Source organism: Dendropsophus ebraccatus, chromosome 1 (assembly GCF_027789765.1).
Source record: "Dendropsophus ebraccatus isolate aDenEbr1 chromosome 1, aDenEbr1.pat, whole genome shotgun sequence".
Lineage (NCBI taxonomy): Eukaryota > Metazoa > Chordata > Amphibia > Anura > Hylidae > Dendropsophus > Dendropsophus ebraccatus.
The window spans coordinates 189,759,338-189,785,116 of record NC_091454.1 but is presented as its reverse complement, the minus strand read 5'-3'; the positions used below and the strand labels follow the sequence as shown (position 1 = coordinate 189,785,116).

Sequence of the window (25,779 nt, the reverse complement as noted above, 5' to 3'; positions counted from 1 at the left end):
CCGTTCTGTCACATGGCCGAGTTACAGAACGGCCAGTGTCTCACATAATGTGAACCCGGCCTTAAAGTGAATGTCTACTTTTTTTGCAAACCATTTTAAGTTTTTATTCTAAACATAATTTCTTAATATATCTTTATATAAAGCCGTAATGGGGTGATAGGAAAAAAAAATGTTTTTGAAATCATGTGGACAGTTGTGTATGTCTGAATCATGTACATGGTGTAGACATAGCAGCGGGTGGAGATAATGTAATGTTATCTCCACCAATGATCCTACAAGGCACCTTCAGAGGCCTTATGGAACCCAAGCCTGGACAGAACAGAATGGCAGACCAAGGGTCAGTCAGGTAGTGTCCACTGCTATGTTGTGTCTGTGACAATCCAAAAATAACCTGCTGCCACCAATGGGATGTTGCCATGTACCCATCATACACATCCTCCTCTGCACTATTCAAGATTGTCGAAACTTTTGTTGTGTTGCATCCATGGCTCATGTGGAATTCCCCAACCCTCACCCAAACAAGGTGCGAGTCCCTTTAGGACAAGCTGCATAAGACATCTTAAAAAACAAATCTAACCTGCTGATAGCTCTATTGTGCATGGGGCGCTGAGAATGAAGGTATGCCCTTACCTTCATCCCCTATGCTATTCCTGTGCAGTCCTCAATCTGGTCCACTCCTGTCAGGCCCGCTCAACTAATAATCATTAGAAGAAGCAGGGCGTCACTCTGGGGAAATAGCTGTGCTCCAAATGGCCTTACTGGACAGAGGACTACCGTATTTTCCGGCGTATACGCTGGAAAAAGTTAAGCCCTGCTGCAGTCAGGCAGGTGTTAACTGCAGCTAAATAAAAATAAATAAATAAAAAATAAAAAAACACAGTTCACACCTGGGGCCCGTTCCTGGCCTCCGCGCGTCTCCTGGCCCGTTCCCGGAGCAGGCAGCGTGATGTACACTGCCTGCGCCGGAGATCCTCAGAAGCTCTCCCGAGCAGCCGAGCGTCTCAATGGAGACGCTCGGGTGCCAGGAGAGCTTTGGGAGAATGACAGAGGCTTGCGGTACTTCCGGAGCCTCCATAATTCTCCCACAGTTCTCCCAACAGCTGAGCGTCTCCAATGAGACGCTCTGCTGCTCGCGAGAGCTTTGGGGGATCCCCGGCGCAGGCAGTGTACCTCACACTGCCTGCGCCGGGAACGGGCCAGGAGACGCGCGGAGGCCAGGAACGGGCCCCAGGTGAGTTAACTTTGTCTAACCTGCTCATAGTTCGCCTTTAAGTGCTTGGCTAGCAAAGACATCTGGAGTCACATGTGTATAAACTGTGAGCATGAAACACATGAAAACTGATAAATGTCTTGCTGGAGACTGCTGACTACCCTGTTCAAGTTTTTTCTTAGGCAGATTTTACATCACATATGTGCCTTCCAAGACATTGATACATCAGCAAAACGTTAAACTGGGAACCCAATATATACGTACATGGGCACCATAGATTTCTATGGCCAGAAGGTAGTCATGTTTTTACTTGGACTCAAAATTGCTGCAGTCGGTGCTTTTGAATCTGAGGAAAACCTGTGTATGTTTAGAAAATGACCCGAGCATGGTAGTAGGGCATTTTTAGCCAATTAAAAGAGAACTGTGCACAAATAAATCACCATTCCATTTCAACAACATATCCGTGCCCTTAAAGACACACATGATGTGAACGAGCCCTTAGGGTGCTTTTACATGGCCCGATTACAAACTGTAAATGAGTGCCGATCTGTTAGATGGACACTCATTTACTGAGCAATTACACGGGTCAACTATCGGGCAGCAATGGCTGCACGGACATTGTTAGCGTCGTCAGTGCAGCCCTTGCCTTTAGTGTAAAATAATAAAGGACAGTGGTACCTTGGTTTAAGAGCGTTTTCGTTTAAGAGCTCACAGTTTTTAAAAATTGTGACTTGGTTTAAGAGCATTGCTTTGGTTTAAGAGCTCCCTGTACTGGGTGGGAGGGGAAGTGGGGGAGGGGCATGGTCTGCATAGCGGGGTCTACAGCACTGTACTCTGACCCAGTAAGTCTCCCTCACCTTCCAAATCATAGCAGATCCACTTCAGGCTGGGGCTTACATCAGAGGACAGGACTGTGGGGGGTAATCTCTCCATAGCTGTAACTCCTCTCTCCCTGGACAGACAGTGCTGCATGTATGTGCCCACATCTGCCCTGCTCATTTCTTCATGCTCCCTGCAGTCTCTGTCAGCCCTTGTGTTTCCCATCCTCTCCATTCCTATACAGTAACTTATAATATCACATATTCAGCTGTTTCTGAATGTTTCTTCTGTTTTACATGTTATTCAAAATAAAAAAAATCATTATTTTTAGGGTGTGTAATCAATTGTCTGCATTTCTATGATTTCTAATGGGAAAATTTGCTTTGGTTTAAGAGTGGATTTGGATTAAAAGCACAGTTCCGGAACAAATTGTGCACGTAATCCAAGGCATCACTGTATTAACTTACCTTACCACATTCTCTGGTGTTCTCGGGGCCTTCCCTGGTCTTTGCAGCTCTGCCTTCTGTTCCAGTCTCTACATTGACAGTCCCTCAGCCAATCACTGGCCATGGCCTGTCTCGGCCAATGGTTGGCTGAACACCCGCGGCCTGTCAGTGCAGAAGCTGGAACAGAAGAGAGCAGTAGGCAGATCAGCAGAAAACAGGAAAGGCCCCCGAGGAGACCAGGGAACATGGTAAGGTAAGTTAATGCTTTATTATTTTAGGCTACAATTATCAGCTGTTAGCCGTGCATCACTATTACACATAGCAATGTGCACCTGACAATTTTAGGTCTGGACCCAAAGAAACCATCAGTCGATCATTTGATCAGCTGATCGTTGCCTCTATTACACGGAGCCCTAAATTGACCAAATCAACCTGATTTGGTCGTTTATCGCTCCATGTAATAGGACCCTTGTTAGAACCAATTCAGGCTACTGTAATTTCTATAAGTTCACTAAAACAGTAAACACAAATGTCCACCTGGTCACTAACACTCAGTCACTCCTTACATCAGGGATGGGGAACCTTCGGCCCTCCAGCTGTTGCAAAACTACAATTTCCATCATGCCTGGACAGCCAAAGCTTTAGCTCTCATCACCCAGGCATGATGGGAATTGTGGTTTTGCAACAGCTGGAGGGCCGAAGGTTCCCCATCCCTGCCTTACATGTATAGAAATGAAGGCACTGTCATCTACGCAGTCACTGGTAATGTGTGGGCATAACGTGGAGACATAAAACTAGGGTGACTTGCCCACATGTACCACTACACGACAGATATAGATTAAATATTCATATGACGCATCATCGCACATTTTTGTTTGCTTGTGGGAGAACCTTTATTTATAACATTTTCCAGATCACCGAATATAGATGAACAGATGTCCGCTAATGTTCTTAAAAGTATGGAAATATAACAGTGCTTGTGGCCCAACCAATACTTGTCGTGAAAATGTCATCTGGCGGCCACCTTGGACTAACCTGACCTCTCAACCTACTACTAGACCAGAAGGCAGACCTGTGAGATTTAATGCTGGCACATAGAAGGCTCCTCCCTGAACCATCTGACCTAGGAGTAATTGCCACCTGGAGTGTGTTGGTGCATTCACCCCATTTCAGTCCTGCTGACAAATCCTTATCAGTCCTTGACGGATAGCATGGCCCTTGTCCTGGCTGGTAATAAAACTCTAAACTCCTCCAGGAGTGACAACTTCCTTATTGCTCATTATTTGTATCCCGACCTCCGGCCGGCTACTATGAGGCACCGCACACCAGTACGGATACCGCTACAGATATCTAGATAAGAAAAGTAACAATACCTTTGTTTTTTGAAGGAAATATCTTTTTTAAAAAAAAAGTCAAACAAGGCATGGGCGTTAAGAATCCTTTTTAAGCAAGAGAACTGAAAAGAAAGTAAGGGTACACAGCCCGATAATAACTGTAAACGAGCGCCTGCTAGATTGGCGCTCGTTTACTGGGCCTATTACACGGCACGATAATCGTTTAACAAGGGCTGCATGGACATCGTTACCGATGTCCCTGCAGCCCTTGCTTAAACTGCATACATTACCTGTCCATGGTCCAGGACTCCCCTTGTGGTCTGCTTCTCCCCGCTCGGTGCATCTTCAGGGCGGCCTGTGTCAGCTGACAGGCCGCTCAGCCAATCACTGTCTGCGCCGGTCTCGGACAGTGATTGGCTGAGCAGCCTGTCAGCTCAGACAGGCCGCTCTGAAGCTGCAGCGCGTGGGATCCGGGGAGAAGCGGACTGCAAGGGAAGCCCTGGACCATGGATGGGTAATGTATACACTTTGCAAATCGCCAGCCGCCGGCCACGCATCACTATTACACGTAACAATGCGCTGTTGGCACCCGACAATTGTGACACCACCCGTAAGGCTATGTGGGAGCATAGGCTCAGAGTGAATTTGGAAGCCGCAAATCAGGTTTCAAACTGCTGATCTAGTTGGATAGCTGTTTGGTCAGTGTCAGTGTTTGGAGCATTAATTGCAAATGACATTCACTTTACAGAGGCATTCCCATCTCAGTAAGGTATCCCCTATCCACATTCACTGCCTATTAAGATGTCAAATGCTGCCATGTTTAGTGCTCGCAAACGTTTGGCGGCACCATACACAACAAATGGAGCAGTGGCTGTGCAAGAGCAGTTCTTACCCTTTGTTCCACAGACAATTATGTTCAAGATCTGCTGAAGTCTTCAGTGGTCAGGACTGAACCAATTTGCTTGTTATAATTTAGGGCCCATTTACACAGCAAGATTATCTGCCAAAGATTTGAAGCCAAAGCCAGGAATGGATTTGTAAAGAGGAGAAATCTCAGGCTTTCCTTTATGACCTGTTCCTTGTTTATAGTCTGTTTCTGGCTTCGGCTTCAAATCTTTGGCATATAATCTGCCAGGTAATCTTTCTGTGTAAATGGACCTTTACTGAGATGGAAAGCTGGCCCTACAATAATTCAGCCCGATTGCCTATGCACGTGTGCATTCGGCCAGTTTCCTGAATGGCGGGAGCAGACTACAAAGAGCACAGCCAACTACTTACTGGTTACATCAATTGGCCAATTATCAGTAAGGGAAGTGGTGGTTTCAAATGGAAACCTACAACCTTGTAGGAATATCAAGTGGTTGTTGTCTCCATAATCATCTAACAAGAGAAATAAACCCCTTGTTTTGTAAAGATGGTGAGAATGGTGGTTTGAAGTAGGTGACGTTTCACAGCTCTTCAGGGGAGGACTTAATGACTTCCTTCTTCAAACGCCCAGGCACTTTGTGTTTCCCACATGCAAATTTAGTCTTAAACTGGGTTCACACGTAGCATTTTGGTCAGTATTTTGTCTGTATTGTTAGGCAAAAGGAATAATTCTTCCATTATAGTTTTTCTGTCTGTTCCACCCCTGGTTTTGACTAAAATATTAACTGAAATAAGGACCAAATACTGAGTAATATACTATTTGAATCCAGTCTAAAACAGAAAGGCTGAACATCTCTGAAGTTTGCAGGTCATGACTTTATATCTTGCTACGCCAGTGATTCTAGAGATTTCATAGACGCAAGAGAGATTTAAGATACTGACTTGCATTGCCCCACCCTGTAGCATAAAATCAGTGAGCAGCCCCTTGTTTTGAGGATTCGTGATAGAAGAGATATCAAAAGGACCCATCAACCAGGCAAAGCTCTATGTAAGTTATAAGTGGAACTCTTGGAATGTAAGCAATGTAAAGAATGCATTTATCGTCAATCTGAAAAAACAAAAAAGTCTTGAAATGCAGTAGGCTTCAGTAATCTCATTAACAATCGGAAGAAGAGAGATGGTTGCACTTTGGAAATACTACTAATCGGAAGCAGTAAATGGTCGATTCGACCTAAAACTGAGGAGATTCATTTCGGGCAGCTCGAAAACCCTGCCACGAACACCACCGCTTCATTCCTGATGATTTCGAGGAACATGCCGATAATTCTGAAGGGACCTTGATGTCTAATTTGTGCGGAGTAAAGTAAGCGGGGAAAATATTCCGAGTATTACAGGCGGCTTGTGGTGCCGAGTTGCCGCCCAGCTGTTCAACCTTGGAGAATGGTTGACAAATACATGTGGTAAAGAGGCGGTGGACGTTACTAAGCAACCAGGACGCCACTACTGATACGTTAAAGTAGCTAGCGAGTGATTAACCCCTTGGATGGTTTCCTGGCTACGGTTACACACGGGGACGGCAGGAATGGTTTATCTTACAATTCAGGAATGTGGTATTTTAACCCTTTGTGAAGACTATACTTTTACTGGATCACTCCACACCCTTCCCATCTACATATTAAGTTATCACAGCAAAATAACCCCACAGCTGTAGATTTTCTCCCACAGTTATGGTCATGGCTGACATTCCAGAATATCCGTATTGTTGTGAAATATTGTGCAGAAAAGTATGGGTGGGGATTTCCTCTGCTTTAAGACAATTCGAGAGGGGGATATCAGACGCTACAAAATCCCTTAAGTGTTCCTTAAATAGGACAGAAGAATAACCTGTGTATTGTAGTTGCTCTTTTTCTTTGGTTTCTGCAATGTTTCTTATTTTTTGCGCTACTCATTGTATTTTAATATCCTATTATCAAATGGATCTTGCTTGGAATGGCGGTCACACTACTAACAGATGTACATAAATTAGTTTTAGAAAATGTTATGTAACTGTAGGTTTCCCCAGTGAAGTGTACACATTGCCCATGGATAGAACGGAGCCAGCGTGGGGAAGCCGATGCCGCGGTCTCTTTTTTAAACAGCATCACGGTTCCCGTGTACGGCGCCGTTCTATTCACGGGCACCAGCCGGGGGTGAAGCATTGGAGGCGGGCTGGCCCACCCCCAGTGGGAGGAAAAACCCGCCCCTCTATGATGCGGCTCCATTGATTCTGATGGAGCCGCGTCATAGAGGGGCGGTGGTTTCTTTCCACTGGGGACGGGCTGGCCAGCCTCCAGTGCTGTTCCCCCTGCGCCACTGCCTGTGAATAGAACACCACTGTACACAAGAAGCGTGCCACGATAAAAAAAAATAAAAAAAAAGACCACAGCACCAACACTCTATCCATGGGCAAAAATTAAAGCGAATGTATCTGATGGTTCATTCGCTTTAAGGTTTATGAGGACCTTCATTTTTTGATGCTCGTTGTGGATACAGCAGCCAATCTAACTAGTATGGGGCCATTCTGGGTGAATATAGAAAGGGTTTGTAGTCTTGTTATAAAAGACCTCTAAAAGTGGTCATATTTGCCAACAAATATTCCTCCTTTACTACCTAAACACATGCATAATTGGCTTGGTTGAGCATGGATGACTTGGTTATGGATAATAAAGGTGCCCATAAACTTTACATTAAAGTCAAGCCAAGCTGGTGTAAGGTCTATGGAGACCACCCCAATCTCCACCAGTCACGTGTGATGGATTGTCACTGGGCAACCTTGGAGGATAAGCAGACAACAGAGCTGTCTGGTTGTGGCTCACCCCTCCCATAGAGAACACTCGAATGTCCAGCCGTCCAGTTTATGTATATGGGGAGACCAGAGATAACTCACCAAATGATCATATGCTAAAGACACCTTCGGAACATTCCCACAGTCACTGATCATGTATGGCCAGTTAAATCATAATTAGTGGCCAATACGTACTAAAATGTGTATGGCTATATCTGAATAAGAATCATTAGTAAGAGGTTTGTACAGCCATCAACCTACTATTATTTAAGGTGTATGGCTACCTGAAAGGCTTGAGCTACACAAAACATTGTAGTATTTAAAGAGGTTGTCAGACTGGCTTTTTGGGCACTTACCTTGTTGTCACTGCTCTCCACTTTTTGGTGCCATCTTGACTCCAAGGAAATGCCTGTTGAGCCAATCACTGACTGAGATGGGTCACTACTGCAGCCAATAATAGGGCATGGGCATTTCTTTAGTGTCGAGATTGGTCCAGGAAGTTATGACCAGTGTGCACCTGGTTAGCCTTGGAATAATGTTGGTGGGTCATGGAGGCAAAGAATTTTTCTCTTCTTAAATAAGAGATCACACTGAACAACCCATTTTGGTGCATGCAACTCAAGGTAACTCAGTGTGGTAAATATAACTTGATAATTAAAACTACAAGAAGTCTCCAAGTAGCACCAGTGTTAGTGTTTCTTACAGTGCCTTGTGTAATGAGAACTCATCTGAAAATTCAGATGTCTACAAGCAGCCCTGTGGAGACACTGAGCCAGCGCAGTAAGATTACAGAGTGATGCAATTGCTGGCAAGTCGTATGGCATTGCAGGTGGTGTTGCTGCCAGAGCAACTGTTTTGGCTCGATCTGAGCTCACCTATGTCAACAGTGTCAAGAAGCTTTACCAAAATAACTGCACTGCGCAATCTGTTGGCGCTATATAAATAAAATTATTATTATTATATTCCTTGCCAACATCTGCAATCCCTATTACTCCGACTACCAGTAATTTCAGTTTGTGTTGATGGTTACGCTATATGCCCCACCTTGTAAGGTTACTTTTTGGATGTTCTGGAGAATTCACTGGACACATCGGCTGTGTGGAAAAGTCAATATCTTGCCCAATAGACAGTTTTATACATAAATACATTTTTGTACTTACCCACACAGTCACATGTTGGGAATTCAGCTTGAGCCCTTTTAGCTGGAGTGTCCAGTAAACTCTTGGTTGGAGAAGTTAAATAGTTTAATGGTGATTCCAAAAACCCACTTAGAGTAGGATTAAAAGGCAGTTCGCTTTTTGTAGGAGTTCCATCAAGTTGCTGATTTTCCTCTGAGTAGAAGCATGTGGTAGACACCACTGTAATAGCACCAGAAGACTCAATTTTGACCTGTTTTGGAGATTTGGATGAGAACAGACTATCAAAATTCTGAGACATTTCTTGCCCTACGGGCGCGGTAGGGTTTTGAGCTGGCGGTGGTTGGGGAGGGAATGGAGGTCTGGCCTGTGGCTCTAAAGACATTGCTGGTTTTGCAGGACTTGCACCATTTTGAGAGGCCATCTCTGTATTTGGGAGTGGGAAGTCGTCACCAAACTCTGCCTCAAACTGCCTGATCAAATCTTCAAATTTGTCATCAATTAGATCATTTTGAACAGAAACTTGACCCGCATTGGCCTGCTGACTGGCAGAGTCGCTTTGTCCAGAGCTAGAGCTGGTGTCATCAATAGACGAGGTGGTATTGGTACTTTTTGGACCAAAACTGTTGGTTTGAGGATTACCGAGAGATAAGCTATTGCCCTGCCCATTATTTGGCTGATTTACAGAGCACATTTCCTGAGTGTTTAATGTAAATCTGTTGTCAAGATTAGCCTGTAGCGCAGGCTGTGATGTAAGCACCATTGATTTGTCATTGGGAAGAGACTGGTCAACCTTTTCATTGGGATGGCTAGCTTCATGCAGAGATGGGTGAAATTCTTCTATTTTAATTTGGCTCACTGGCAAGAAGAGAGCCTGGCCATCTTTTTGCTTAGGCTTTTTAATCTGTACTTGTTTACGAGGGACTTTTATCTTCGGCTCAGTTTGTTTCTGTGATGGGGACTGCCCTCTCTTTTTCCTTTCCTTTACTGGCTTATCTGTGGTCTTTGGGACCTTTTGTGAGTTTGGCACCCACCAGCTTTGTTGTTCTTGTGACCCTTGCTGCGCAGCCTGCGAGTCTAAGAAGAGGTTGCGTTTATGGTGGAGATGTTGTTGTAATGCAGCCTGTGCACTCCGATGGAAATCAGATTCTTGTAGCAGCTGAGACAACTGCTGATCTGGTGACATTTTGTAAAAATCGGATGTTGGGGTTTCTTTCTTCACAGAGCCTTGCTTTGGCTTTTTTACTTTGGGGGTTATGGACTCGGGTCCCTTGAACACAGACTTAATGTAATCATCTGCATTCCCAAGCAACTGCTTCAACCCAGACATGGGGTCGGAGGGTGTTTTTGGTTGCTCTTGACCTTGAGCCCAGTGCTGCATAAACTCAGATTTTTGTGGAGTGGATACGTCATTTTGCAGCATAGGAGTGCCATGAGATAGTTTTTCTGGAATGTATTGTCCTTTTTGATAACTAGATGCTTTGCTTTGATCCCAAGACGTTTGTCTGGAGGGTTGAGACATAGGAAGTGCATTATTACCAGTGTATATTTGGGATTGCTGATTCTGGAACATTTCATTGCATGACATTGGTAATAACTGACCCTGGTCACCCTTTGCAGGTGGAAAATGCGTCAGCCGTTCATGGGAAGGTAAAGGAGTTTGTGGAGGGCCATTGGGGCAATCCTTGTTTGTTTGTGGAAGTGCAGAAGATAATTGTGTAAGCGCTTCAATGGCAATTGCAGTTTGCAGACTTATATTTTTCTCTTTTGCAATGCTCCATGCATCCTGAGAAAAAGGAAGGGGGCCTGAAGGGCATTTTGCCATCTTATTTTCTAGTGCTAGCACCTGTTCTTTAGAGTAGTTCTTTTCCACTAGCTCCCTGCTGACCTGACTCAGGGGGTTGTGTGAGCCACCTTGATGGTCCTTAACAGCAGATTTTATTTTGTTCTCAAGCCATTCCAAGTAATCTGGACATTCTGGTCCATCACAGTTACAGTTAGGAGGTTTCATGCCATGTTTTGCAAGTTCCAGAGCTGTTTTTAGAGTATTAAGATCTTCTGGGCAAGATGGAGGTTTATTTTCTGGAAGGTTAGAGCCTTCTCTATTCATCTCATAATGGAACTTTTCATATAGCTGCATTGACACCATAGAAGGAGTCCCTGATGCTGGTAACCCATAGGACATAGCCTCAGCCACAGCAGAGAATGCTACTAGGTTTTTGGCATCTTCTAAATGTGAATTGTTAGCAGCAGCATGATTGCGCATGTGAGCATTATCCCAATTGATTTTTTCGCCAGGATCCTGTGGAATAGGGGTATTGCTTAACCAAGTGTTCGCTTCCATTAATAACCTGTTTCCCAAATCTTCACTTCCCTTATTCAGCAGGACTTGGTCACATGCCTGCGTCACCCTTCCTTCTTCAACAGGATTGACTGGCCCCGTTTCCATTTGGTCTGTTTTGGGTCCATCAACTAAAATACCTTCTGAACAATTCTGGGGAAAGACAGAAGTGAAAAAGACAAAATCAATCATTTATATTTTAATACTAGCAAAACACAAAATGTATAGCCTACTATGTACGTTACCATCTCTTTCGCCTAACCTATAACCTTTTTTATTTATTCAAATCAAATTACTTAAGACATATTTGGTGTATTTCCTGATTGTAGACTTTTTATCAATTCTCTTTTCTGTACATGATCATGGGCACAGCCACCTTACCTGGGCTGTTTTAAAGGGGTTGGCCCCTTTATAGTAAAATTTTACTCGCGTAAATCAGACTCTCCTCTTCCAGGGTAAAAAAATAAATACATTTCAGGACGTTTTCAATACAGATAAAAGTTTCTCTTTGAGGGTAAGTTCACACTACGGAATCCGCGCAGAGAACTTCTGTCGCTCGTACCCGTTCAAGGCGGCACGCATATCCGCCGGCTCCATAGACTCCGCTGTGCGCCAAAAGAATAGACATGTCAGTTCTTTCGGCAAAATGCGGAATCCGCCCGGCCATAGAAAGGTGTCTATGGAGCTGGCGGATATGCGTGCCGCCATGAACAGGAAGGGGCGACTGAATCCGCCGGAACTTATCCGCGCGGATTCCGTAGTGTAAACTTACCCTTAGGGTACTGTATGTTCACACTGCGTACATCAGGCGGAATTCTGCAGCGGAAAGTTCCGTCTGCCTCAGTGTGCCATAGCCTGTCTATGGGAGAGCGCATGCTCTTCCGCTGCTGCCACTCTGCGCGTGCCACACTGAGACAGGCGGGATTCTGCATCAAAAAGATCCACTGTGGAATTTCGCCTGATTTACTCAGTGTGAAAATACCCTTAAACCAGAAGTTCAGTTCTCTTTGAATACCAACACGCAATGAGATCACAATGAGCACAACCCCCATTGGATCTTCCGGTTTAACAGAGGAACTCGCCATTAATATGGCCGCAGGCCGGCATGACAGGTACACTTTAACCAAATTGTTAAACGGAAAACTGTTAAAAGGAAAATACATTTTCTGATCTCACATTCCCTTTAAATATAAAGACTACGTTTCATGTGACACAATGAAAGTAATTGGGAGGCTGATGCGTTACAGTTGGATGATGCAAATATTCAGTTAGGTTATTAGTCACAGGGCAGAAGTTGCTCAGTCATAGAATTCATGATCTCGAAGGAAAATGTTGATGTGAAAACCATCAAACTATTCAGCTTGTGGGCCTTTCGGTAATGCTACTCTTTATTCAGCTCATCTGTTCCCACAGCCTACGCATAGACGCAAAATCTACACTGTACAAAGTGATGGGGAAAAAAAACTACTACTATTAGAGATGTCTATAACAGATGCTGGTTAATAACACAAGGGCATCAGCTAATATCTATGAGTTTGTAGTCTGGCAATGACTACAAATTAGCGTCAGCCTTACACCTACACACAGGTGGGCGATTCCAAAATGTAAATTTATAGTTACCAACGAATATTAGTCACACAAGGTCTGTATTTTATTTAAGTACCTTTTTCATGCACATTACGTAAATCCACACTATATATGTCCAAGCCCTAATCTGAACAACCATAACGTGGCCATAATTTAGCCTCCATATTATAGGCATAAGTTCTGGCCTGCTTTCAGGTCTATGGACCCATACTAAGGGTATGTTCACACTAAGTAAATCAGGCAGAATTCCACAGCGGAACTTTCCGCCGCGGAATCCCGCCTGCCTCGGTGTGCCACAGCTTCTCTATGGGAGAGCGCGTGCTCCTCCGCTCAAAGAAGCGATATGTCACTTCTTTGAGTGGAGAGCGGCGGTAGCGGAGGAGCGCGCGCTCTCATATAGACAGGCTATGGCACACTGAGGCAGGCGGGATTCCGCGGTGGAAAGTTCTGCTGTGGAATTCCGCCTTATTTACTCAGTGTGAACATAACCTAAGGGTTTAAAGCTTTCAGCTGAAATGCGTCAGCCAATCGTTTGACAGCAAACTAATGCTGTGATTGGCTGCACGTGGCTAACAGCTGATATGTTTTCACCGTAACATCAAAGACGTATGACCCTATTATTATGGGTCTCTATACCCACAGTTGAGCTTGCACCGAGTGTAATACTTTTGTCCATATTACATTGGTCAGAATTAGCCTTTCAGGGTTGTACAAAGTCACCTGACTGCATTTAGGAACCGATAATTATTTATTTATATTACACGTTTACTTTCCTAGCCCCTGACCGGGAGCATCTAGCCCCCTGATCATCTCTCTTCTTCCTGCAAGTGCTTGGGAACAGGACCTGCTGCCAGTCAGTCAATCACTGGCCAGGGTATTGTGCTGTCTCGGCCTATGATGGGCAGCACACCGGTGGGTGACCAAGGCTAGGTAAGCAATTTATAATTTATTTATTTTTTTTTATACACAGGGGCTGGGATACCCCTTTATGGCTTAATTTGCATGAAGCTGTAATAGAGAAGTGTGTGGGATTGCCTTCATGGAGAGAAGATCCTCATATGCATATTATCTAGTGGAGCACTTGGACGCTGTGCAGCTCTGTGCCAACCACACAGACTCTACTCCTTGGGCCAAAAGGCCGTACCTACCACAGGTACACATATGGCTTAATGGTTAGAATGACACATGCACTTCAGATTCCTTTTATAACCAGGGTCAGTACATATTCACCGATTTGGTGGTGGTAAACTTTAGAACCACAGCACAACTGAACAGACCCTAAAACATATCGGTTAAACAGCAAGGCAGTCCAATGTATTAATAGATCATATAGACATGTAATTCAATGTGTGGTGTGTCTATAGTCAAAGCACAACCCTCTTTCATAACTAGACCTTATGGCCAAATCTCTGGGGGATTTTAGGCCTACGGACAGCTGCCTATATGGATATAAGATATCTGTATCAATCCATTGTGATCGCGACAAGCACAGGATTGTCTGTAAATGACAGATGTAAGCTTGCTGGTGGGCCATTGAAAATCTGACATCCTTATCTTGGGTTATATATAAACTGTGATCATATGTTACATTCAGTGTCACAGTCACAGACCGCCCAACAAATCTACACCCTAGACTTATGTAGCAGTACAGCAAGTATACACTATATATACACATGGTGTAAAGTGAAACTGGCTCAGTTGCCCCTAGCAACCAATCAGATTCCACCTTTAATTTTCCAAAGAGTCTGTGAGGAATGAAGGGTGGAATCTGATTGGCTCAGTTGCCCCTAGCAACCAATCAGATTTCACCTTTCATTCCTCACAGACTCTTTGGAAAATTAAAGGTGGAATCTGATTGGTTGCTAGGGGCAACTGAGCCAGTTTCACTTTACACCATATTTGATAAATCTCCCCTATTGTATTGAAAAGTGTCTACTACTGTATATATACATAGGTTAGAGATAAACGTAACACTAGCATGCTTGAGTTCGATTGTTCAGCACTTGAATATCGGTGGCTGAAGTTGGATGCAGCCCTAGGGAGTCCTGGAAAGCATGGATATAGCCTATAGCTGTATCCATGTTTTCCAGGAATCTCTAGAGCTGCATCCAACTTTTTCAAATGCTGAATCAGAATGATCAGACTCGAGCATGGTTGAGATGCGCTCATCTCTAGTGTAGGTACAGAATTTTTTTTGTTTATACTTGTTTAAAAATAAGGACCCAAATCCTGTCCCCATGACCTCCATGTTTAGGTCACTAAAGCCAAGGTGAAGGTCTGTCAACTTTGGCCATACACATACATGGTAGGTCAATGTCTAGGCCAAGGTAGGTCAATGTCTAGGCCAAGTATCCCATAGATGTTATTACCCTCTTAATGCATGTTCCACTGTGACCTTGCTGATGGGACACTGGAAAGATGCTGAGATGCATCTCTTTCTTACTGAAGGTATACAATTAATTGGGAAACACTAAAAAAAAACAAAAAAAACAACTCTACCCCAAAACTGTGCTACAAGCAAGAAATCGAGGAGTTACACAATTTTTTTTTTATTCGATTACATTTTTGAAAGGCATTTTATACACAGCATGCTACATGACCTTGCTACACAAAGATTACTAAAATATTCTTATACCTATTACTGGAACCACATTAAACACGGTAACAGAATTAGAGGGTTGTCCATTTCTGAAACTGCACAGGGTTAAGTAGGACGTCTTTTTTTTCCAGCTAGAGAGCCTGGCTTTGTGAACCAATAAAATCCCACACCAGCCATCACACTCCATCATTTGCTGCCTCTTTGTCTGCTGCAGAGGGACACACTGAAATCCAGGCTTGTACTAACGCAGAATCTCCTTAAACATCCTCCAAGCAACCTTCTCTGATACAGCACATACACACACACACACACCATCTTGCATTGTGTCCCAACAATCAGTCTCTTACTATACAAATATAGCTTATCAGAAATATAGCTCATCACAATACAGTGTGCATACTACATATCCTTTAAACATCCTATCCTTTAATGTACCCTTTCTTAAAGGCACCGCATATAAGTACCTTAGACATAAAACATAGGTATAAAATAATATTTGCAGAAAACCTCCCGTGCAAAGGGAGGGAAAAAAAAGGGGGGGGGGTGTAAAGAGAAAATGAAATGCAATCACACTGTAACACCATAAGCACTGAGCCGTAACCCATGGGGATATGTAGATGACATTTTTCATAGCATATGAGATTACAGACTTGTTTCAAACACAACACTATCTATAACATTAGAAGCCTGTGCTATGACCGGCCATTTAAAACCTTGACAAAAGGAGCCGACGATCCTCATGATCCACTGCAATTAAATTTACCATAATCTCACATTTTCAAAGCACATGATCGCTGGCGTCATCAAACCTTTTAACCCTTTCGCAGAATAACCTCAACGTGCTAATCCGAACAGAGAAAATATAAGCAAAAAAAAATAAAAAAATCGATACAAGGCCTGAAGAATGCCATTCTAATGAGAACTATAAAAGAAAGAACAATGAGAGACACTTACGTTGGAAGGATCCCGTAGAAAAAAGAAAAAGAAAAACAGAATCGCTAAAAATGAGGAAGCATAAAGGAGGAAGAGAAGTCCTGGGGCTTTAAAGGACGTGAGAGTAGAAGTGGTGAGCAGGAAGCGGCTTAGAGATTCAGCCTACACACACCTCACCCTCCCCCCTCCTAACAGCTGTAGGGGCCATTAGCCCTGTCAAACAGCACACGTACATTCTGCATACAGCACACAGGCTCGCTCTGCTGCAAACTACAGAGAGAATGGTCGCTAAAAGAGAGACAGGCGGTTCTTCTCTCCATGGACAACAGCTATATGGCAACAGAATCAAATGCCGCATTCTGTGTCGCCCCGGTGGCCTTGTCGCCTGATTCTGCTCATTTATAGGAACAGAGTAAGGCTGCTATTACTTTAGCTGTCTCTTTTTTTTCCCCTTTAAGACTATGCTTGCTAGCGGGAAAAGAAAAGCTGTCTTTCTCCGCTCTTCGAAAACTGTTGGCTTTTGGTATTGAGTTTCACTTCTCCCTGGCATAGGGCACGCGGAAAGGCAGAGAGAGCTTCCATTCTTTTCTTGCTCTTAGTCCCAATCTCCCCGTATGATGTCATCTGGAAAGCACTGACAGATAAAGCGGAGTCCACCCTTTCCACGGCTGCGTAAGACTGTCTGCCAATCAGAAGCTGGGCACAGCTTATGTAGCGCAAAGTGCCATACTTACTACAATAATACTGCCATAATTAGATGGCTTCTCTACAGCGGTAGAATGTCGCACTCTTATGCCGCGCTCTTTTCATGGGCTGCCTGTTTAGAAATACTAACTACTACGAAGTAAGCATACCTGCTCGGAACGGAGAGTTCAACACTTTATAAACAGATCCAAGAGAGTACATAAACACACACTTAGTGAAAAATTAGTTTGGGGGGCACAACCAATGTCTGTGCTGTGGATGTAACACAACTGACTACCCTACATATATCGGTCTATTTTGTATAGACAATATGAAACCTATAACCATTTCAGAATTTAAAGTAGCAGTCCAGGTTTTTTTTTATTCTTCCTCCTGCTGCAGGCTGGTGAATATACTTACCAACGATGATCGTTGTTCTGTGGCACGGCTTCATTCAAGTCCTACAGCACCGCAGAACACATCTGGCGGTGACATCACGGCTCTTCTGACCGTTTTCTTTCTACAGGTCTATTGAAGACCGAAAGTCAGGGTCTCCGATGCATCTCTATGTGCGCACTCTCATAGAGATGCATTGGGAGACCCTGACTTCCGGCCTCCTGACCAGCAAAGCTGAAGGGGTCACGTGGCGCCAGAAGTATCGGATCATTGTTGGTAAGTACATGTACCAGCTTACAGTGGAAAAGAATTTAAAAAAAAATCTGGACTGCTTCTTTAAGTTCCAACCAAATGCATCTACAACTTTTAGTGAGAACTCATGTTCTTCATCAGGGTTAAAAAAAGCCAACCTCAACCAAAAATATAGTGCCAATTCTATAATGCTGCCAGGGGCTGGAAATCAACAGAATCTTATTTAAGTCTTAGAAAGTTGGGTTCATGGTGCACCAATGGGTTGTGTGCACAGAGGACAGATTATGCCCAAATCTGAAAATGCAAAAAGTACAGTAAACAGTAAAATAAAGTATCCTAACATGCAACACCTATGCCCATAAGGTTCAACCATAAAACCTGAGGCCTAGTAAAAATTATACATGTGCAGACCTCTACAGTAAAGTATTGTTGTCTTTTGCTGTTGAAGACTCAAAACACAAAACCAGTACTTGGAAGACCTTAGGAGTAGAGCCAACCTACAACTGATGAACATACCATTGCAAGTCAAAACAGAAGAAAGGTTATACTGAAGCAGCATTCTACATGTGCTTCAAAGAAGTCAGTCCATAATAAGAAGTGTAAAATTAAAGAGTTAGTCACATGAAGGCAACCCTCATACAGATTAGTTACTAGGGCAAAGTGACAAACGGGTGAAACCCATTTGCGACCCCCCATTTCTGTAAAAAGGGCTCCCACACTAGAAAACCTTGCCTATCCATATATGTGACCGTGCAGATTCCCAGAACCCTTGTGTCCACGGCTGCTGTGTATGTAGGGTGGCACCACTGTTGTCTTTATTACATGGTTTAATCTGTCGATGACGTATAGAAATTGCATTTTTTACTATTCTCTATTCAGTGACAGCAAGCACATGCTGAAAGAGTATTGTAAGGGTTCACTGTGTATGTGACTAAGCATTTTCTTTCTGCCACCCGCTAAGAAATGCCAACTCCCTGTAGAGGTTACCCAGCAAAGTTACGTTCCTAATTACCCAGCCTAGGACGGAGAGGGCCATGTGCTCAGAACAGTATAGAGTGGGGTTTTGCTCAGAGAATGAAGAGTCTTCAGTATGTTCCAGGTTCCTGCTAGTGTATCCAGCTATTCCCAAAGAGTGTGTTCTACATGAGGCCTAGCAAGCCGGAGTGTATGCCAACTTTCCTAGATTCTGGTGTTTCTTTCTACCCAACTATGGCTGGCTAAAAACACCTGGGTGCAAATACCACTGATGAGGGACCAAGGCCTGTCCATGCTGATGGGGGTCTTTCAAGTCTTCAGAGCCCTGCAATCCGCAGAAAGCTTTAGTCACCAGACAGCGGTTGGAGAAGAGCTTTTCAACGATGTGCCCCACTACAATTCACCAGGACCTAAGGATTACACTGATGGCTAGCTTTCTGAATGCTCCTCCTAAGGCCTGTGCTATTGGACATGCTAGTCCATGTACTCACCCAGCATTGATGGACTTCCCTGTGTGTACAGGTTATTGTCGAGTATACGAAACCAATTCCCAAGTTGCTAGTTAAGCGGAGTGCTGTGCTAATTGAACCGGTCCCCTATAGGTAGTCCATCCTGTCACCCAGGATGGAATCAAAAGTATCCTCCATAGAGACTTTCTAAATCTCAGTCTAACTGCTACCGCAGTGATCCTACTTGCCTTGAAGCTGAAAAATGCACCTTGTGAAGAAGGTCCTTGTGTTGATTGTACTGTGCCTTTAAGAGACTGTTTAGTAAAAGTTAACTGTTCTGCAACTACCTTGGACTCTACTCGTTTAAGTTCTGTACTATCGCCCCGCACGAGCGGTAATAGGAACACTTAAACAAGCATGTGTTGGGTCCTAGGGAGAGCGAACTACCAGTCCAAGCCCCGTGACAAGTGATGCATAACATCTGTAGCTCCTGTATCATCACCTGCAGCCCCTGGGTTACCACAAATGGTCATAATGTAATGCTACATTTCCTATACATGAAAGTAAGGGGGAGGTAAGGCTCAATTTCTTAGTTGTATCAGTTTTCGGCATAAATATAAAAAATCTTTAAAAACTTATGAACATTTTCACTCGTCAAATTAACTCACTGTATCTTTAAATGGAAGATTGGCTGGACGAGTCTTTCCTGTTTTTTTTAACAGAACAGCTCGGAATAACGTCAACATGTGCTAGAAATGTGACATTCCAGTGCTCCATAGCATCGAGCAGAAAATACTCCCTAGCCTTTAGACCCTCTCTTCTCACGGTATAACCAGTGTATAGCTAGGATTGCGTAGCCATTTATCTCCAGACTAATTTCATGCAACAGACTTATTAAATGTTATTTATACAACGTGCACGTGTCAATGGGGATTTTTGTATCCCTTCGGAAAAATCTTACCCTTGGCTGATGACACCAATATGAAATCAATCACAGTGGGTGAAATATTTGGTCCTATCCAAGACAAATGATCTCATCCCATTTCTGTTTGATATAATTCATATGAATCATGCTCTGCCCACAACAGTGAAATATATTTAACATTAAGAGTATAAAACCATAGAAGAGTTAACCAATTTAGGCGGAGACTTTTAAGTGTCCTGCTTCTAAGACCAGAGGCTTCCCACATGCTAGAAACGTGACCTGACGCCAGTCACACCGTTAGGTCTATGCACTTCGGATGGTGGGGAGGTTCCGATGGGGGCGGGGACAAATGTGTTGTCATACAACTACACGTGCTCCGGTACTACACATCGGCCCTGAATAAAAGGAAGACTACTAGATTCAACCAATGTCTATAGAGGAGACACTTCAGCATTGAAATGGAAGTGAAAACGAAAAAAAAAAACACACAAGGCATGTCGGTGTAGATTAAGACTTTAAGCTGTATCAGATAATAAAGATACTACTAGGAACAAGCAAGTGTATGGGATATTAGTTCCTTGTAACAGATTCAGGTTCAGAATTTTTTTTTTTCCCTTTAAGAAAATTTCAGTCCTAATTTAAATCAACATTGACGGCCTGGATTGTGATTTCTATGGGTTACATTTTAACAGCCTCAGCATTCCAAGAGTCAAACAGTAACCTCCAAAGTTTATTTTGTATCAGCTCCCCTGCAGCAACCTTTAGATGGTAATACACGCCTGGTCAATCATTTACCCTTCTTCTCCACGACCCGCACCCTTTCATTATGTGCAGGTTTCAAGTAACGTAATAGGTAATGATTGGAAAATCTTTAACCGGTGTATAGATAGACTAAAGCTTGAAGCCCTACACTCATGTGTTCTTACATTGCGTCAGACTGAAAGTAGAAAGTTGCTTAGACTTGAAGAAATTTATTTTCTAGCAGGATGTCACGTGTGGTAACCATCACATTCTCCATCTCTAGGTCTGAAGTTCAAAAACAATGTGGAAATAATGAGGTCAACTGGTAAAGTTTTATTGGTCCAATAGGTTGATAGAAATCTGTATCTGATAAAACAGACACATAGCAATGTCTTCATGATAATCGTGGGAAGAAAAACTATATCTGTTCCCTTGTTAAATTTAAAGAGTACACACAGTGTCGGACTGGCCCACCAGAGCACCAGAGGATCCTCCGGTGGGCCCGCAGCTTTAGAACCTGCACAAACACTGAATGACATGTTGTTTTTCACTGGTCCTTCTTTGGTGGGCCCCCAGGATCATTTCTTCTGGTGGGTCCCAGATACCCCAGTCCGACACTGAGTACACGATTGTAACATAGTACTAATAGACTGTTATGGGCCCATGGGTCCATGTGTTTCTGGATGCCTTATATTTCAAAATGCTTCATGATATGGACTTTATTGACTTTGTACAAGCCTAGCCTATCATGAGGTAAAACTGCTGCCTGATGTAAGAACCGATCAAGTAGATCAGTGCTCATTTAAGGAGCCAATTACTTGCCAACAACTGTTAAATTGTGGGCCCCTTTACTTCCATAATTTTTTTTGTTGTACATCCATAATTATACACGGAGATGTGCAGCTGATGAACAAGAATCCGCCAGTGTATGCTGGGCATGATACACGGGGCAACAATGGCCTGTCAGCAGACCGCTTATTCGGACAGCAGCCATCTCTAACAAATTCCCCTATACACATGCAAGCGTGGCGTAAAGTGCATGTTCTGATTGGAAGAAGGCCACTGCCAGACATCTCTTGGTGGTAACTTATCACCTTGACAGCGGACACATGTCTATTGTGTATCTGGGTTGGCACATGTGAATGAGGCCTCAAGGCCTTTTACACAAAGCAATTATCGGCCAATGAAACGATTTGGGTAATAAAAGGCAACGATCATCCAACATGCACAACGTCGGCTGATCGTTGTCTTTCAACATGTTGAAAGACAAACGACCTTGATAGCAACAATCTCCTGCATCGCCCCGTGTAATAGGAGCAGCGACAGCAGACCACCGCTATCTCTTATGGGCCCCCCTGCAGCTCTCCGTGGCCCCTCCGCATTTACCCGCTATCTGCCGTCACATGTAATAGCATCAGCAGCGAGCAGGGAATGAAGAGCAAGAGAGCACTGACCTAGCAGGTTGGTGCTCGCTTGCTCTCGCTGATCACCCCATGTAAGAGGCTTTAGACCTCAGTATCAAGGCAACTAGTGGCTCCACTGCAGAACCCAGACTTCTGCTTTTTGCAGAACAGGAGCAAGCCAAATGCATACATAATGTTTGCTTAACTCTTTAAATGCTTTGTATTATTGAGTTTCAGCCTGTATAAGCCCAGAGCTGTATTCACAATTCTTCTAGCTGCAGAGCTGAAATACTGAAGCTTTCATGGCTGGCTCAACATCTGCATACTGCTCGCTCTGGTGATTTGCCATCTCGGAGGTATCATCTTTATGCCAGGCAAGTCCAACTACATCATGGGAACTCATCATGTGTTTGACAACTAGGTGTCAACTGTATCCCATGGCAACCAAAACTTTCCATGACTATAAAGTGCATATCTGCTGCATATTCTTCTGTGTTATCACGGGTCACTAACTGAAGCACTATGCGCTACATTTTATGAATATTTGTTCTACCATACACAGCGGGGACTCCTAAACACTAAATCATTGTTCATATAAGCACGTGAACAGTACAAGTCTATCAGTCTAGCTGCTGTCTTAGCGGCCGTTATCCCAATTATTTGGAACATAATAGTAGTCAAGACAGGCTCAGTGGTGCGGAAACTGGTGACACAGCGACAGTACTGGAGGAAAGCTAAATGCTGAGGCAAAGCTCTGGACACCAAAATGGGCTGACGTTCCTTTGTGCACACAAATATTCATCGGCCAGAATATAAAAACCACGAAAGTGAGGTGTATAAGGTGGATTATCTTGTCCCAATGACACCCATCAGGGGTGGGAGTTACTAAGGAGCAAACGAACAGTGAACTGACAAGGGCCAAATTGTGATGGCTAGATGACTGAGTGACAGTCACTGACCAAAAAATAAATAAAAAATAGGACCACGAGCATCCAGTAGAGACCCCACTTTACATTTATAGACATGTTAAAAGTCCTTGTGTCCAATAATAGTGAAAGGAGCCATCTTAGAATTCCCCAGCAGTATAAAGCCCCTATTACACGGCCTGATATTGGAGGAGGAAGCGAGCACTGACCCGTCAGATCTGCGCTCACTTCCTTCTCGTCCCCCGCTCGGTGTCTGTCCTATTAAACACTGACAGCTATCAGGGACCAGGTGCCTGAATGATTCTTAGATCATCTGGGCTGCACATTGAAGAGAGTGGCGCTCTGGGGACGCAGCTCCTGTTGCATGGGGCAGTGGGCAGCAGACCATCGCTGTTGTGATCATTTTGATTCAACATGTTAAATGACAACGATCAGCTGACATTGTGCATGTCGGCTGATCGATGCCTTTTAACAGGAGCTATTACACCAAAGGATTATCGTCCGGAACGGCTGGTAATCAGCCAAGTATGGTCAATAATGGTTGATTTAATAGGACCTTATGACAGTAAAGGAGTTCATTTTATGTTCCCTGGTGGTGTAGGGTATTTGAAGGGAACCTGTCACCCCCCGTGCCGGGGTGACAGGCTCCCGACCCCCCGTTAGAGCCCCATATACTCACCTAATCCCGCCGGGTCCCGCTTCTGGAGGTGGTCGGGTGACGGAGATCTCAGCCGCTGCAGCCCGGCGCGCGCGCTGAGAGATGAGTCCAACACCCATAGAGAATGACAGGAGAGTCCAGCGCTCCGTCATTCTCTATGAGCGTTGGACTCATCTCTCAGCGCGCGCGCGCCGGGCTGCAGCGGCTGTTATCTCAGTCACCCGACCATCTCCAGAAGCGGGACACGGCGGGATTAGGTGAGTATATGGGGCTCTAACGGGGGGTCGGGAGCCTGTCATCCCGGCACAGGGGGTGACAGGTTCCCTTTAAGGTGTCAATGTTAAATCTAGGCATTTCCTAGGGATCTGCTCTTTGGAGGCCTCCCAGGGAACGACCAGCTTGCCACTGACGATATACTACAGCACGAGTTATGCTTACCTCTGCCAAAAGCACCTACCAATGGCACTACAGATGAGTGTAAGTTGAGCACGCTTGGGTCTGATCATTCGATATTTGAATACCGGTGGCTGAAGAAATTGGCTGCAGCCCTAGGGAGTCCAGGAAAACAATTCAGCCAGGATGCCCTAGGGCCGCATCCAACTTCTTAAACCACCGGTATAGAAACACTGAATAATCGGACTCGAGCACACTTGAGTTGCACTCATCTCTAATGGGCATGTGAGCATCAGAACTTAAGCATGAAGCAACAGAAGAAACGGCTTCTTTTTACATCATGTGGATGAACGGGCATCATTTATCAGGGGAACAGATGACACCTGGATGCACTATAGGAATAAACACGGCAGAGGCAGTGTGATGCTTTGGCAATGACTAGATGGGACACCTTGGGTGGATATTGCTTTGACATATACCACCCCCATTAACAATGTTGCAGACCAAGTGCCTTCCTTCATGGCAATGGGATAATGCAACGTGCAAACACTGTTTCGCAATGGTTGAATATGAAAAGGTCTTCCCCTGTGGTAACTGGCACTAGATATAAGGAAGAGAGGTCACCTTCGGAGGTCTTGTGGAGTGCAAGTACAGATGGATCAGAGCTGTTTTGCAGCATAAGGAGAACCTACATGATTAGGTGATTATAATGTTACAGTTGAGCGGTGTATATATAGATTTATCGCTCATCTCAGTACACCAAGATGTAAAGGCCTCATTCTTCATAAATGCTGTAAAATGACAGTGATAGATTACTGTCATTTACTGTAGCTGTGAAAATTACACCAAGACAAAATAAAACTGGAGAAACACAAAAATCCATGGACACATGCACAAAGCCACCAGTCAACAACAATGAAGGTTAGAACACGAGAACAGAAACCAGCAACCTTTGCTCTACTAGAGATATGGCTAGTCAGCCAATGCCTTTGAGGGTGCAGCTCCTGTATATAGTTCATATGTCAGCCTTCAGCCCTGCAAAGAGTCCTTCACCTTCGCAGAAAACCCCATACCTGGTTGTACTGCTAGTCCATGTCATCTTGACACAGCTTTGCTCATGCTTTATTTTGCCTCAGAGAACACTGAAGCTGAAGGTGTGTGAGCCTATAAATCCTCTTTGTCTCTTTAAATGAACTTGCTCTCCTCCTCCAGGACCACACCTGTTCATATAGACCGGTTGGGCAGGTCTACCCGTCCTGCAAGCACCTGCACGATCTGCTCTGTGTCTTCCCTTTAAAAGCCAGCTGATTTAGAAGAATATTTAAAGGGCTTATAGTGGATTTGTGCAGCATAGCTGCTTTCTTCCAAAGACCATGCCACACCTGTACACAAGTTATGTGCTATATTGAAAATCAAATCAATTCAAGTTTATAGGGCTGAGCTGCAATACCACAAACAACCTGTGGTCACACGAGGCACAGTTTTTTGAAGAAAAAAAAAAAAAAGTAGACCTGCTTTCCTAAAACCTTGGTAGCCAAATGAGCTTGTGGCATCTTCACAGCTTGAACTGCATTTTAATGTGACAGGTTCCCTTTAAAGACCTACAGCTAATGATCTTATTAAGTGCCACCACTTCAGGTCATTGACCATGGCACCTAAATATATGGCAATCCAATTCTTGGAGAAAGTAGCAAAAGAAAAATGTTCCAGGTAGTGCAACAGAGGGAACACTCCCAATGGAGATGGCAAAAGCTGGCCCAATTTTTAAAGTGTCACTGTCGTGAAACTTTTTTTTGCAGAAATCAATAGTCCAGGTGATTTTAAGAAACATTGTAATTGTGTTTATTAGCCGAAAAATGCATTTTTATTATGAAAAAGCAG

At 44.0% G+C, this 25,779-nt stretch overlaps 1 protein-coding gene across 4 annotated transcripts in view; it reads right to left on the bottom strand.

The window, feature by feature from the left end:
• The window catches only part of TET3 (tet methylcytosine dioxygenase 3), a 65,844-nt gene that overhangs the window by 22,458 nt on the left and 17,607 nt on the right, over nucleotides 1-25,779 (bottom strand). For 3 of the 4 annotated variants that reach the window (XM_069986867.1, XM_069986874.1, XM_069986888.1), the window contains one exon: nucleotides 8,661-11,130. In XM_069986867.1, coding sequence (XP_069842968.1) covers nucleotides 8,661-11,130 — 2,470 coding nt within the window. Of the gene's footprint in view, nucleotides 1-8,660; nucleotides 11,131-16,117; nucleotides 16,194-25,779 lie in introns of those variants that run through there. The other variant, XM_069986881.1, reaches the window with a different exon arrangement.